The sequence below is a fragment of the Canis lupus genome, chromosome 17 (genome assembly GCF_048164855.1).
Source record: "Canis lupus baileyi chromosome 17, mCanLup2.hap1, whole genome shotgun sequence".
In the NCBI taxonomy this organism is placed as follows: Eukaryota; Metazoa; Chordata; class Mammalia; order Carnivora; family Canidae; genus Canis; species Canis lupus.
The window spans coordinates 35,734,801-35,752,103 of record NC_132854.1 but is presented as its reverse complement, the minus strand read 5'-3'; the positions used below and the strand labels follow the sequence as shown (position 1 = coordinate 35,752,103).

The 17,303-nt window shown below is 34.7% G+C and overlaps 1 protein-coding gene across 1 annotated transcript in view; it reads right to left on the bottom strand.

The window, feature by feature from the left end:
- Positions 1–6,571: 6,571 nt before the first annotated feature.
- The window catches only part of DACH1 (dachshund family transcription factor 1), a 423,769-nt gene continuing 413,037 nt past the window's right edge, over positions 6,572–17,303 (bottom strand). Inside the window, exon 11 of the mRNA XM_072782825.1 lies at positions 6,572–9,395. Coding sequence (XP_072638926.1) covers positions 9,358–9,395 — 38 coding nt within the window. The 3' untranslated portion in view covers positions 6,572–9,357. The remainder of the gene's footprint in view (positions 9,396–17,303) is intronic.

Below are 17,303 nucleotides of genomic sequence, written 5' to 3'. Positions count from 1 at the left end.
AGCTATATCCTGCTTGTCACTCTGCTCCTACAGCCTGCAGTTTGGGATTTGAATCAAACCCAGCTCCATAAAGGGAACAAAACTTGTGGGTTTTGCCTGTTTAACTCAGCGCCTAAACCTTCCCCTTTGGAGAGTACTTTCAGTTTGTAGCCAAAGGCTGCTGCATCTCCCCAGTTTGCAAACTACACAGCAATAAAGCTTTTGCTTGCCTCTGACTAAATCCTTGCATTCCAGGATGGTTTTTTGTTGTTGTTGTTGTTGTTGGCAGGATGTATTAAAGCCTGGGGTAGTACCTTAGCCCACCTAGCCAAGATGGTTTTGCTTGTTAGTAATTTAATCTGCTGCTTTAATATCCCATTCTTCCTTTCTGCCAACCCTGCTGCTTTCAGGTTATGGGGAAGATAGACCTTCCATTCAGTGTCATGTTCTTTTGCCTAATCTTGCATATCAGAACCTTCAAAATGTGACTTACAGTTACTGTCTATTCCACAAAGGCATTCATACATGGTACTCAGTGTCTCTAATCCCTTGATGGTGGCAGCCTGGCTTGCAAGGCATCAAGAAAAAGCTTGGGTTAGGCCAGATGTGGTGTCCACACAAACCAAGGCATTATTTTGAGCCATCACCTGAAGGGAAGGGGCCAATATAATCCACTTGCCAATCCCTCACCAGTTGGGAACTCTGGTGGATGGCCCTAAGACTCTTTTGGGAGTTGCCTTGGATGTTTAGAACACACATAGCATGCTTTTACTGCATTAAGCAAATGCCCGTATTTCAAGGGAATGTTGACATCCTTGGCAATACACCACCTCACGTGAATGCTGTGGTGGCCACTTTCCTATGCACCCAATCTCTTATATCTACTAAGGGGTCAGTTGCCAGGTAGAGCTCATAGAGCCTCTTGATTGGCAAGGGGTAGCAACACTTTATGAGCTGAGATGTGGAAAGCAATGAAGACAGCCTCAGCCTCTTGCAGACGAAGCCAAATGTCTTTCCACATAACATAACCCCATAAAGGCTAATTCACAATCATCCACTCCTTGGTTTACTGTTGTCCAAAGCCATAAGGCTAAACTCTTGAGAACAGCTCAACTGCCGGTGCAAAGGGTTAATGGCCAGGGTTCCTGAGTGGTCCCCAGCCAAACTGCTCTTGAGTTCAGCCCACTGGCTGCTGTGGTTTGTTCCTCTTTCCCTCCAGATGGTGTCAGTGTTGGGCTGGACAGCAATCGCAATCCTTGTGGATGGGTTGCCCCAAGGAGACCCATGTGTACACTAGGCATCAGCGAAAAATTTCCCCACTTCCTCCCCATAGACCACACGAATAGCGGCAGGAGCATTTAGAGGATCTATATACTACAGAACCTAGTAGTACCCACATTTCTGTTTGTGTGTGTGTGTGCGCGCGCACACACGTGCACATGTGTACACCACTGATTATATTTCTCTGGAGAACTCCTGATTTAAACTGAGTAGTAGGAAGAGAGATTAGTGGTTGTAGCTATAAAGAGATAGTATGAGGGATCCTTGTGATTAAAGTATTCTGGGTCTTGACTGTGGTGATGTTCCTATGAATCTATTCTTGTAATCAAATTGTATAAAACTAAACACACGTGCACACACAAATGAGTGTATGTAAATCTAGTGAAATCTGAGTAAAGCTGATAGATGATATCACTGTCTACTTCCTGGATTTGCTACTGTACTATATTTATCCTTTGGTGAAAATGTTATCCTTAGGGAAAATGGGTGACGGGTACATGGGATATCTCTTTGCTATTTCTTGTAACTGCATATCATCTATAATTATCTCAAAAAAAACTTGTAATTTTTCAAAAAAGCTAAGTAAATTATGCAATGGATACCACATTCCAAGTTAAGAGCAAATTCATCATGAGAATTTGCAAAGCTCTCTGAAACCTAATTTTGTGACTTCAGCTGTCCGTCCATCTCCAAACTACAAAACAGATTTAAAGCTATGAAATAAAGAATTGATGCAGGAAGATAGCTACTGGTGAGAGCTGTAGGTTGTTTCAGGTTCAAGACTCTCCAGTCACCCATGGGAGGTGACAGGTGTCTATCTCTCATCTGAAGTCTAGGTCCCAACCTCAGTGGGACCACTTAGAGGACCTGACTTTTGTCCACTAATGGTTATTCGACACAGAGGGCCAGTACCTCCCTCAGGCTTGAATTTCACAAAGTAAGAATGTGTGTTTGGCTTATTGCTCTGACAAAAGTACAGAGAGTTTGCTGCTTTGGGGGCACTCTTCCAACATGCCTGGCGTTGGTTGAGGAAAAGAATACCTAAGTGTTCACTATGAATACATGTGGCTCTAATGCAAGAATGATAGATGTAGAAGATAGCTGGGCCTCACACTGAACACTTAATAGACAAAAAGACTCCTAAGTAATACATGTACATTTGGTTGCATCAAGGCAATGGCAGGCAAATCCCCAGGGATGAGGCAAGTGTCCCCCCCCCCCCACCCCGCCAAACCCTCAGATAGTCAGTTGTAAATAGTTGTCAAATCTGAATGCTAAATTATCATTCATTGTAGACAATTAGAAGCTTTATACATCCTGCCTCATGCCCCTAACCTTCCTTCCCTACAAATACATTGTGCTATTAAATCATTTGCCTGTTTCTTCATTCTTGCTCAGCTCTGTTCTATATTGCAGGAAATTTCATTTCCCAAGAACTTGCCCATCTCCATTTGGTCCCTGGTGTCTAATGCTTATTGTCTCACAGTGACTATGGGTGGGAAAAGAAAAATCATACATAAAGCATATACTAAAAAGCACCAAAATCTATTAATGGAAGGAACTAAAACCATTCAGCATATAGAAATCCAGGCATATGACAACCAAATAGATTTAATTGAAAGATCCAACTCAACAGGAGCCCCTTTTCCTTTGTAAATTTAATGAATTAAAAAAGGGGGGCTGACTAGTAATAACATTTCTCCCTCCCAGCTCCTACACTTGGTGTAGAAGCCAACAATACTATTTAATAAAATAAATTTTAATAATTTTATTAAGTTCAGTCTTTGTTTTTGAAAATAACAGATTGAAATACATCATTGGACATGAGTACACACAATAAATAGAAAATAGAGGTGCACAGTGCTGGCAATATATGGATCAACTCTTCTATTTCTTTTTTCATAACGTAGTAGACCAAATCTGACACACAATTAGCAGCCAAAGAACCAAAAACATGGTTCAAAACTACTAGCAAGAGAGCTTAACACAATGGATGAACTACCAAAAATATTTATTGTCTACTGGGGAGCTAACTTTATTACAGCATTGAATTCTACTTTATCTATAGTGATTTTTAATGTGTGTGTATACACACACACACACAAACATATAGATAGATAGATAGATAGATAGATAGATAGATAGATAGATAGATAGACATGATTTATCTTAGAGAGTGTGTGAGCAGTGGGAGGGGCTCAAACCAACTCCCCACTGAGTGCAGAGGTAGACTTCAGGCTTGATCCTATGATCCCAAGATCTTGACCTGAGCCAAAATCAAGAGTTGGACTCTCAATCCACTGAGCCACCCAAGACACCCCTAAATTTATATTCTGCTTAAGTTTTACTGCTTATTAAAGATGCAAAATTTACCATAGTCTACTTGTATTGACTGACATTTTACAGTTCAAGTAAAGCATAGAAATGTTACATCCTTTCACATGACTTTACACTTCCTCAGTTATACTGTAATTGTTTTAAGTATTTTCTCTCCTTACATTGAGAATAACACCAAACTGTGTTATAATTTTTGCTTCCACAAACCTGGAGGCCCTCCAAAGAGAAGGGCTTAGAACTTCTTGAAGGCTGGATCCTCAGCACAAAAGCCTGAGGATTCACTCCAAGTGGTATGGATGGGGGAGATTGTTTGGATTGAAGACATTTAGATGGAGGAAGGCTCAATAATAACTGAAATAGAATTTTTTCCTCCCTGTTCAGCTTCATGGTCAGATTAATCAATAATTTTATTTAGGAAAAAAATATAAGGTATCTTCTATTATACCCTTACTGGGATTGCAAATTCATATTCAGAATTAAGTTCACAATGCTAAAACTATTTTTTAGTTTATTAAATATTTTCTTGATTTTATGTAATTTAATGATTTTGTAGAACTATTGGTTGGCTTTTACAGTGTCTGCATAGTTATAAGCCCCCACCCATCCCCAACTATGCCCTGCCCTGTCAGAAGATTTGCTAGTCATTTTCTACAACATATTTGCCAGTCTCCCAGACAGTGGTCCTCAACCTTCCTATTCACTAGAAATATCTGAGAAATGTAAGCCTTACCCCTAGCCCCAATCCCCAGAGATTCAAATTTAATTGGACACAGTATTTCTAAAATTCCCTTGATGCATCTAATGTATGGCCAAGGTACCTTACTGGCATGTGCTCTGACTTGAGGCAATCAAAATTCTCAGGTAATCTGACTTAAGAACAAGGAAGAGAAAATAATGGGCACACTTCTGTGGGCTGGGTCTTATGCTCCTGAATAATGGAAAGGTCAAGAGGTGAATAAGAGAAACAAATATGTCCACAATGAGGGAAAAAAGAAGCAGTCCCAAAGAGGAGCAGAGGGATAAAAGTAAGAGGGACCATGGCTTGAGGTTCCATGTTTACTCCTCTGTCTCTATGACCAATTCCTTTTGCTCTTTAACTATTTGCAGGAATTAGTTTTTGTTACGCCAACCAAAGAAGGCCTAATTGATCCAATGGTTCAATTCAAAATCTCTAGCTCATTAACCTATAAATACAAATAACGCTACCACAACAAGTGTCACTCATTACCTGATAGACTCTTAGCATTTAGGCATTTATCCTCTGTGTTTGAATCATTTGAGGCCATTTTACTATAGATCTATAGATGCTGGGTCATAAGAGTTAAATATTACAACTATACTCAAAAGTCCCAACATAGTAGAAATTTGATGATAATGTGTGTGAGTGTGTGTGTGTGTGTGTGTGTGTGTGTGTGTGTGTGTGATTAAACAGGCTACTTACCTTAGAATAAATTTGGTGAGCATTGGTAAGACAAATGATCTGGTTGACATAAATAAAAAATACCATGAAAAGAATACCTGGTAGAGCATTTTACCTAGAGGAAAACGTATCCATCCCTTTCCTCAATCCCTACACAACTATTTAATTCACAAAGCACGTTGTATTATTCTCTAGAAGGTGGATGTACAATTGGGTCACTATTACTACTTCTCAGGAAGTCTCTAAGTCAGTACCCTCTTAACACCAGCTCCATGCCCACTACACATTAGAAGATGCTCAATGAATCTTTTCTTATTGAAAGTAAAATTTCCTATTCCAACAAAATGATCAGCTCCTCTGGGACAACAGCTAAGTTTCCCACTTGAGTCATTACAACATCTAGCACAGTGCTTTGTGCAGAATAGAGGCTTTATTAATGAATCTGTTTAAATGAATAAATGAAGATCAGTTCAGCTTTTATATACCAGTTGTACATATTAAAGGTAAATGTTAGCACCAAGCCTACACATAAGTAAAAGTGATATTTTTTACAATGCCATTTACAATAACGTTTTAATTCTATTAACATCTCTACTTCCCATATTGTAAAAATGCAATCCATATAACTTTTATTTGTAATTTACTCTTGTCTGGTAATAAATAGCTTTTGTTCATATTGTAGTTTTGCTAGTCCCAATGAGAACAACATGGGGAGAAACCTTAAATCATTACCAAATTCCACTAACATCCAAAGACTGTATGATGTTCTAGTACAAGTCTTACTGACATAAACACATGAAGACAGAAGACAAAAATGTGTTTGTAATGGTCACACAAACATTTTAAGTTTTTATTAGGGAAAATCATATTTTGTTAATTCATGAAATAATTTCTTTTGACAGAAAAAATCCATTTTCCATTCTCTTGGGAACGTTTAGAATATTCACAGAGATAGTAACCCAATATTTGTTCATATGCAGCATTTTGGATTGATTAAAACGTGTCTATATTATTAAAAGATATTGGAATTTCAAAGTTTCTAAAGGCATTTTTTCCAATGATAGAGAATGAAAGCAAAACACTAAGATAGAGTTACAAATCTACACTCTTATAGATATGGGAATAATATATTTTGTTCCATCAACATGTCTACTTTACATTATTCAGCACAAAGCTTTGTGAAATAAGAATCATGGGAATATAAGAATATAAAGGAAAAGGGTACAAATAACAGCTTCATAAACTGAGAAATGTACATAAATAAATCATGTATATGTGGGCAGTTTGCTTAGCTGGCAAGAAACAAAATATGGAAAATCTGCTTGTTAAACAATAACTACAGAGTGTGCTTTTATGATGTTTTTCAGCACAGTAATTCATATTAGAGATAGAAGCAGTTGCATGTTAAATAAAATCATTGAGCATTGTTCCCCTCGCATTGCAAAGAGCTGACTTATGTTGTTTTTAGATGCCTCCCATTAGAAAGTAAATATTCCTTCAATGCTATGCATTTCACAAAATTTAATAAAGACGAACTGTAAATAAAGTCACAGGGAGATTTCAGACAGTTTTATTAGGAGATTGTTGAAAAGAAAAAAGAAAATTAAATACAATAACAGTAAACGTGGTTCTCACATTGAAACCAGGCTCAAAGAACTAGGCTACCATAGAAAAATTTCCAATTCTTGCATTATGATGTAAAAACAGATTTTTGTACAGATTTTGTACAACAAAATTCGTAATAACCTTTTCTCATTTTTAGAAAACTTTAAATATATAGATAAAAATAGACAATTTTCATAGGTCCTACATGAAGATGAGTATGTTCTGTTCCAAGGGCTTGCATAGAGCGCAAATGTGGTTATAATATAGAACAACTAGACATTAATATTTTTAGGATTACAAAAGCATGGAAACCATAAAATGGGCACAATTTTACTTGTCTATACCAAAAAATAAAAACTCAAACAAACAAACAAACCAAAAACCCAAAAACAAAAACAAATTTCAAACCGACCTGTAAAACTAAAAAAGGAGAAAAAACTTAAGTTACAGACTTAAAATAACATTTCATGAATTGTAATATTTACAACATGTTAGTAAGATTCTCTCTTAACATATAGCTGATAGCTTCTTTCTTTAATTCTTGCTAAAATTCCTTTTATACCAACCAAACACTAAAGCATTCTCAAAGGTCTTGAAAGTATGCATTTTAAAACTATTTAACCTACTTAACAGGTGACTCTATGCAAGGAGCAGAGCAATGGCTGATTCTACTACTTAGGTAAGTTGTAGGCTTTTTAAAAAATCTTTTAAAAAATGTATGATTCAAAAGCTTGCCACAAGTCCCTCCAATTTTAAGTGTTGTAATCCTTTAAAGACTGCATACAGGGAAAAGCAAGAAATACAACAAGGAATAGAATCTCTTGTGCTCAAACAACAAAAGATGGCTATGGAAAAACTATGCTTCGAAAACCAAGTTTCTACAAAGCATATACTAATAGTATTTTAAATAAAAATATTGCTCCCTTTCAAGCAAGCTAAAATAGGAACTGTATATATAACTTTTTTTACTGTAGTAAAAAATGGACTTAGCTGGTTAATAGCAAACTACACAAAAGAAAGAAGTATGTTCCAGTATTGCAAGGAAGACCTAAAAACTATAGAAGCTTAGTGCCAGAGTATCTATAATGTTAATTTCCTCTCTTAACCAAATGATTAGTACCGAATCAGAACTATCTTTAAACATTTTTAAGCTAGTTTTCTTGGACATTTGGGATTTTGCTCTTTATGGTAATAAATAATGCTATGATCATAAAATTTTAAGATGACAGCAAAATCATAAAATGCACAGCGACCGTCCTGATTCATAATATCAGTCTTTAAAGGTGTAACTCCAGATTAATAAAAACAAAGAGAAGGTAACTACAGTGTGTAATAAGCACTGTTTGCAGCTTTACTTCCAGTTATCTGCACAAAAGTGAAAACACATACTGTAACTTTCAAAAAGACAGTGAAAATAACACATAGGCACCCTTCCCTCTGACGGGGTGGGGGGGAAGCACAACACATTTTAACTTTATCACTCAGCGCTACATGGTATTGGACTGATACATCAAGGGTTTGTTAGGTTTTGTTTTTCAGCAACATTAACATAATATGACATTAACATATAAAAATATTTCTGGTGTTTTGATTTACTGTTCAGCCACAATCCATTCTCAATAGTGCAGTTTGGGGCACTAACTAGGGTTCAATATACAAATAAAAGTGGCTGACACAGAGTTCTGATGTCACCAGATGCTTAAGATCTCATTCATTAATACTGTGACTCCAGACAAATATTTACATGCCTGCATGCGTTAAAACCAGAAAGGTGTCTTTCTGACTAACAGGGTGACAAAACATATTTTCTAAAATTCTCATTTTCCTAAACTCTAGTATACTACTGCATACATAATACCTTCCTTGTATGTTTTATGTTTATATACTGTACATGTGACCAACAGTTTGAATAAGAAGCATCATTATTATTTTAAAATCTATATGCCCACTACCAGTTTGGAATGAAAACATGTTACATTTATTTTATTTTTTTAAGAAAAAAGACCTTCAGTGAAACCTTTTGGCTTATATTCAATGCTTCTTTTCAGATATGCAAAATGTTATTTCACTGGGTTGTTGTCAACATCCAATTGTTGGTCTTTTGGAAGTATGTGAAAAAAATCTTCAGGAGAAAACCCACAATTAGTTTAAAATCGAATGTAATAGAATATTACTCTTTGATTTATTGATTTTTTTTGTTTTTTTGTTTGTATTTTTTGTTTTTTTTTTTGTGTTTTTGTTTTTTGTTTTTTTAGGAATCCTCTATGCCCCCTACAAGTTCATTTCCAAGGGTTCTTGCTGGTTTCTGGAGGACATAATTCTGAAGGTCTGAGTGATCACTGGTACAAGAGTCTTTTGATGTGCTCAGATCCAGAATTTTCAGAGGAGGAAAATGGTTCATTCCATTAAAAAAACAAAGCCAGGCCTTATTCAGGCCTGCCTTTAACTCTGTATACAAGTGTCCAGCAGCAAAGTTGCAGTGTTATTAACTGTAAGAAGTTTGATACTTGTACATTTACAAACATTCTCAGGTCTCTGGTATGAACCACAGGTGAAAATCAATGGAGGAAACTTTTTTTTTTTTTTTTTTTTGTAGAATACTTAAACTTTTAAAGAACATTAATACACAAAATTGAGGAAGTTCCCTTAAAAGGACTTTATTTTTTCCGAACTTTCCAATGACGAATGTCTGCAAAGTTCTTTACTATAACATGGATTTCTTCAACAGGAAAAATTCAGTACATGACAGTAGTTTTCAAATACAGTCTTCCATCTAAAAATGAACAATAAAGAAATAATTAATTTCATGACATCTGGGGGACAATTATGAATATAAAAAGTAAGTAGCCTGGTATAAAATTTGTAGATTTTATTCGATCTTCACTTGTTTAGGAAGTAACATTTTCCACATATTCTTAAAGTTAATTTCATAATTACGTTGAGTTTCCATGATCAGAAGGAATACAGAATTTCTAGTTCTCATAAATATATATTTGTTATTTTGATATCAGTTTGAGAGCACTCAGAAAACAGATAAGAGTATGCGTGTGTGGGTGTTACTGATATGCAAAGCTAGTTGATTTCTGTTGAATGACAATTCCTTCTTCCAAGCTTGCAGAACCAAATTTTCTCTGAATGCACTCAGGTGTGTCTCCATCACGAAAGACTGAGCTCCCATCTTACTCCTTAGCAGTGCTGTTAAGTATACCATTTAATGTACCTATTGTGCACATTTGTTGCTACTTATATGAAAGCCATCTAGGTTATTTCATCACTGTCAAGGAACTACATAGTCTTTCCTCCTTGAAGTGAAATTAGCCAAACAACCAAATGTTAAGAAGGAAATATATTACTCAACTTTTACCAATTAAGAAACCCACGGTTATGTGAAAAAGCAAATCAAATATTGGACACATGCAATAATCCCATTCGAATGAGACAGAAATAAGAAATGGGAAATTATGGGACGCCTGGATGGCTCAGCAGTGGTTGAGTGTCTGCCTTTGGCTCAGGGCGTGATCCTGGGATCTGGGGATGAAGTTCCGCATCAGGCTCCCTGTGAGGAGGCTGCTTTTCTCCCTCTGCCTATGTCTCTGCTTCCCTTTCTCTCTGTGTCACTCATGAATAAATAAATAAAATCTTAAAGAAAAAAAAAAAGAAATGGGAAATTAAAAATCCAGAGGAAAAACAAAACAAAATGTAAGCTCATTTCTCAAATGTAGCACGCTTCAAGCTGCCAACTTTGTGGTGTGGACTAAATTTTGGATATATTTTATACAAATATATCTAAATTCCTATTTATAAGATCTACAGTAGAAGGTAATAAGAAAATTTTTCCAAGCATTTTTAAAACTGAATATTGCCATAAATGTTTGCAAAATGACTGGTAGCTGACCAATAGTGTTAAAATATAAAGAAACAATCTACAATAAATCCAGGAAATAGAAAAATACAGTCTAAATATGTGCAGCTCTCACTTTCAACATTAAGCTCATTGAATTCTTTTACATAATATATAGTAGACACAGAAACTCATAAGGAACTTAAAACCAATGTTAAACCATTTTTTACTTCATAGAAATACTGGTGTGCCCAAATTTTACATCCCTATTTTGTCTGATTTTAGCTTAAACTCTACAGTCGGAATATAACCTCTAAAACATCATAGAACTGTTTTATTCATTGATATATCCGCCAAACCTAGTACATGTTCAATAAATATTTGTTATACATATGAATCAGAGACAAGTTTTGTGAGACTTACACGAAGTAGATATTGAAATAAATAAAATATATATTTAATATATTATATTATTAACATCCAATATCCACCATTTGCCTTCAACAGCATGAAAAGCAATGTCCATCATATCAATCTCATACTGGCTAATTTCTAATAAGATATATCAAGTATTGGTTACCTCAATAAAATTAATCCAATTCAACTTTAATAATAACATTTATTTATTAATAACACTATTATCAAATTATTGTTATTAATATCATTATTTATTTATTAGGATCTCTAAACATCCTTATCTTCCCTGTTCAATAATCATATATCAACATTATTTTTAATATATACAACATCTAATAATGACAGTGACTATCTGTTCCCCGTAAGTGGCATACACACTTGGATATATACTATCTGAGATTCACAAATGAAAATATATTATTAAACCAACTATTTTTGAGCCATGACTTAAAGGCATGGAAAACTATGCTCTATAATCACCTTAGAAATGTTGTCTAAAAACATTTTACTTCATGGTCAGTAACAATAATCTTTCATTAATGCTAAATATTACTATAGCTCCCAAGTAGCCATTGTGATAATATTCAATAAAGATAGAAATTTCCTAAATCAAGTATTAAACTAATACCAAAATCAAAGTCATAACATTTTAATGAAAATTTCTTTCGAAGGATACAACAGTATCATATTAACATATTATGAAATATTTATTGTTTTCGCATGGAACATGGTCTGATTTCTTGTTTGCTTGATTACACCCACCTGTGGGACAAAACTATGTTTTTTCTCACTTACATTAGAGATATAAATATAGATATATAGATAACTTTCTAGTTTTAGCTTAGCGGGAATTTCAATTATTCACTTTAGAAATAAACCTAATAAACTTGGTATTTATAAAAATAAGCTAAATTTTCCGCTTTTCATTTACTTAGTACCAGGTGGCTAAAATTTGCACCTTTTTAGAGATAACTTTGATCATAATGATTTTTACTATGTAAGGCAACACATTTTATAAAAATCTAGTCATAGAGGATTCAGAAGCAACTGAAGGAATACTATATTTTTACCAAAGTTTTCTAATTCTTAACCTTTAATTACTTCATCCCTACTTCTTTATCCTTTGAACTGTCTCAGTATTTCTGCTATATATAATTATGTTGAGAGCATCATTTCCACTCTTACCTTAAAAAAAAAAAAAAGGCAATGTTTCCTAGCACTAGACAATGGGACAAGAGACATTCTTAACTTTCCCCAAATTCAAATTCCTTCACAATATCTATGGAAAAGTATTTGCTCATAATTAACATCTCATAATTTCATAATTTGCTCATTTGTTTTGATTTTTTAAAATCTTTGCACACTGAAAAAGAAAAAAAAAATAAAATCTTGAAAAACAGCTTTTGAATCTTCCGTGTTGTCTACAGCCTGATAGGTAGAAAGATTCTAGCAGCAAAGAGTTGTTACCCAAAAATAATTCACTGAGCGTAAATACTTGTTTTGAGAGATTTACTAGCCAAATTCTTCACCAAGGCCTACCAGGTGCTATATAATTTGATACAATATTTTCCTCTCTAATCTTGCTATTACCACTTTCCCCTCTTCCATGACCCTGGCTCTCCTTTGCATCTAGGACATGCCAAGCTCTGTACTGTGTTGGAATATTTAGGCCTGTTCTTACTTTTAAAATCTAGAAGGTAAATACCTCCTCCTTCCCTGTTTATTTTTCTGCTCCCTTATATGCAACTTCTCTAGATAGAGAGCTCCTATTTATTCTTTAATATAAGCATCCTAGGAATGAACTCCTTAGCATTTGTCTCACTTTGAAGTTACATCTGGGGAGCCTACTACACAACTGAGAACCACAGAAGTAGCATCCATATCTCTTATCCCATCAGTATTAGAATGACAGCATTCAGCACGATGCTTGCCTTAAAAATTTTACGCAGTCTCAAATAACAAACTTTTGGAGAAATAAATTAATATGCTTATATGACAAAAATAATTACCTTTAGCATTTTAATGTCTGCCTGAAACTAAATTTTATTTTATTTTATTATTTTATTTTTTTATTATTTTATTTTATTTTATTTTATTTTATTTATTTTATTTATTTTATTTATTTTATTTTTGGAGGAGGGATGAAGGGATAGGAAGAGAGATAATCTTAAACCGGCTTCATGCCCAGCATGGAGCCCCATATAGGGCTTCATCTCACCACCATGATATCATGACATGAGCTGAAATTGTGTCAGAAGCTTAACCAACTGAGCCACCCAGGCATCCTTAAAACTAAATTTTAAAATGAAACTATATTCATTAAAAAATATAACAATGATATTTATTTTGAAAGCATCTTTATCACAGGTCATATATAAAATACATTTATAAAAATAATATACATTATATTTATATTCTCAGTATCTTATCTACTATAATTCTACTTTTAATAAATGTCTCCTTGCATTTTTGACTAATGTTCCTAACAGATGGACAAATGCATCAAGCATTAAAGATGCCAGCTATAAAACAGATCCCACCTGCTACAGTTAAGGCATTTCCATGATTAAATAATACTTGGGCATCAGAGATTATCTGCCTTAGAATTAACTAGAAGCAGATATACACCAGGCACAGACAGACCCTGGAGAGTAACTGTCTCTCCTTTTGACCACAAAGCCTAACTTTCAAATCAATTCTACTTTATAATTTTGTCATCTTTATTGAAACATACTTACAGATAATTGAAAGTCTGTAAGGAAAAAAATAATTTTATATTGTTCTGGAGAAATTATACTGGTCCTGAAATCCACAGCAAATATCTCCATTTGTATGTACCCAGAGAGCTAACAACAAGCCTCTGAATTATAGGACTATGGGTCTATCTCAGGCTTCTGATAACAAACCACCTGAGTGAAAGTTGAATGGCAAGGGTGCTAGGAAAGATATATGGGCCCATAACTCACACTGAGCTATGTTTTTATGTTATATAATAATGGTTTCAATATTTCCTTTTCTTGAGTCTTTCAACAGCAAGCAAAGCCATGGGGCCATAGAGAAGGCTCTACAAAAACAAGCTATAGACGAAGGTCATTCCATGGCTAAGACTTGTTATTCAGAGGTGTGTGTTGTTTGCATCTGAAAACTCAGAGGTCTTGTCTATGTATTTTGCTTTAAGGGCTGCCCTTTGTACATTTTACTTACCTTCTAACTAGATAATCTTAACACCTATCCACTATTTTTTGTACTATATTTATTTATGCATGTGTTGACCACAGAAAAACATGTTTTCTGTTTCTTCTTGTTGCTGGGCCAGGTTTACCAAAAAATTATTCCTTAATACCTCAAATGGATGAGAGGTTTTTTTTTAATCAAGTAAATTAGCAATAAAGGCAATAATTATTAGTAGTATAGCTAATATTTTCTGGGCATTTGTGTTCAAGATACTTTATAGGTTTTAAGCCTGAACTTCCCAACAACTCAACAAAATATATCTCCTCAGTGCCTTTTACCTTTTCTTAAATATTTTATTTATTTATTTATTTATTTGAGAGACAGAGAGAGAGAGCATGAGCAGGGTGGGGGAAGGGAGCAACAGAGGAGAGGGAGAGGGAGAAGTAGACTCCCCACTGAGCAGAGAGCCCATCCTCATCTCCATCCCAGGGACCTGGGATCATGACCCAAGCCAAAGGCAGATGCTTAACTGACTGAGCCACCGGGGCACTTTCTTAGTGCCTTTTAAAAGTAGGCTATTAAGCTTGAAAAACTTATGTATCTTGCACATTTTCACAGAGCTAGCAAATAAAAGTGCAGGTATTTGATATGTGTATGAATCCAAATTTCACATCCAGTCCATTACACTTCCTTTCTTTAATAAGTAGTGGACTCTCATTGCAGGAAATACTATGCCTCTGACTTGGAGGGGTAAGGGCTTGCCTCTCAGTACCTTTAGCCTGTCTGCCCTGTGGATCTATTCCTTGCTATCTTCCCCAAGACAGCAAGGAATAGATTCTGCATTCTTTCAGTATGCAGAATTTCAACTGAATAAATTGAAATGAGAACTAGAATTCTGATGGTTTGGTTTCAGACAAAATATCTTTCCTTTAACACTATGATTATTTGCTTTTGTATGGGAGGTTGATTTGACAGAAAAATCATCAAGATACACTTTGGGCATGGGAGTACTTAATTAAAAAGTCGATTCTAATTAAAAGCATTTGGGAGTAGGGAGTGAATGAAACTATTTAAATTACAAATTCCTAATAGTTCCAAAGTTCATTGTGATTTGATGCTTACAGCTATAATTTGGTGTATAAGAAAGTAGCTAGATCATGGAATAACTTATTGCAGGTGTAAATTTTTGTATATTTACTGTTACTATGAAGGTTTAGATCTATAGATAATGACTTAAAATTTTTAAAAATCCCTTGTAAAAATGGATCTCAGCCTTTAATATTGAAGTTGAAGCTGGGGGACCTGGGTGGCTCAGTCACTTAAGGTTCTAACTCTTGATTTCAGCTCAGGTCATGGTCTCAGGGTCCTGAAATGGGGCCTTACATTAGGTTCCATGCTGTGGGTAAAGCCTGCTTAGGATTCTCTCTCCCTCTCCTTCTGACCCTCCCTGGCTCTCTCACTCTCTCCCTGACCCCTCTCAAAAAATATATAAATAAATACAGTTGAAGCCCTCAGATGGTACATATAGGAATATTATATGTTAAGTATATAGTATATCATTTGCTGTGGCTAAGGAGGAAGAAATAGGGGATCTGTCACAAAATTTCTAATTTTGGTTTGATTTGGGTTCATGTATTAATTTTACTATTTTGGGATCCCTGGGTGGCACAGTGGTTTGGAGCCTGCCTTTGGCCCAGGGCACGATCCTGGAGACCCGGGATCGAATCCCACGTCGGGCTCCTGGTGCATGGAGCCTGCTTCTCCCTCTGCCTATGTCTCTGCCTCTCTCTCTCTCTCTCTCTCTCTCTCTCTCTGTGACTATCATAAATTTAAAAAAATAAATAAATAAATAAAAATTTACTATTTTGCTGTAATGTTTTTGCAGGTATTATTATATGTAGTTATTGGTAATGTCTAATACATATAGACAGATATAAAATTTAGCTTTCATTCTATATATACTTTAAAACTAGAGTATTGAATACCTTGATTATTTATTTTTAAAACTAATGAAATTTGTTCAATAACAATCACACTATATAACAAGATTTTTATATTAGAAGATAGCATATAAATTGGAACAATTTCAAATTGTTTAGTTGGAGGACATCTGAAATCCAGTTCTTTCATTGTATGAAAACTATGTGAAATCATTAATAAGGGAGTATGCTAGTGAAAGATATCACATTATATACAAATAGATGTATATTCTAGTTTTGAATAGAACTTCCTTGCAAACATCCACAAAATCTCTAACATGTCTTTTGTACAAAGGGCTTAATAAATTACATTTCCTGTTAGGAAGTAGCTTGATTAAAAATGGCATCTATTTGTTCAAAACTTATATTCCAGACACCTATAATCTAACAAAATTTGCTGCTCTCACAAAACAGTTGTATGTGTATATATCTCACTACTCCAGAACTGAGGAAAATATTAACATAACCAAGGGCAAACATATAAGATCATATATCCAGAAAGTTTAATATTTACTTAAAGAATATTAGTTTAATATTAGCCTTGAGCCTCTCTCAACATAATGTCCTAATCATGTGAAGTAAGAGAAACCAAAACAAGTGATGAAAACAAATGTTAATGATTCATGTGATATTTGATAAGACAACGAGAGGAAGTCAAAATAAAAGCAAACAAACAGGAACAGATGGGAAGGATCTTTGTCAAGTCATAACCCCTCTTCTAAAACCCCCAAAGGAAGAAGCTAATTAAAGAAAATATTGTTTCTTGCTTTTTTTATATAATTTTATATTTAGAGTAAGAACATTCTGCAACTGCTAAAGCAAAGAAGCAGAGACACAAAGTCTACATTTAACATGAGAAATATTTTAAGAGAGATTGATGTTCAGCACAGGCCCTTTTACAAGAGGATTCTGAGTAAATATCATTTCTTCTCATGAAATGCAGCTAATAACAGTCTAAGTGATTTCCAGAAGTTATATTCAAGGTTATGTTCAAATACAATTAAAAAGTAAAAACTGAAAAAGTTGCAACAAATTTTGAATTTTATGTAACTCAGCGTTTGTAGCTGCAGAATTTGAGGCCCACAGAATTGGGTCAAAGTGAAAGACGACTAGATCCCAGATTCCTTTTGAATGCTCCATATAAGTACCTGATTCTCTTCTAAAGAGTGGGCATGGACCTTGTATATAAGAGCATTGCAACAGGTGTATTCCATATATATTAGCCAAATATATTAGTAACCCACAGTGTGTTATGGGTTACCTAATGGAA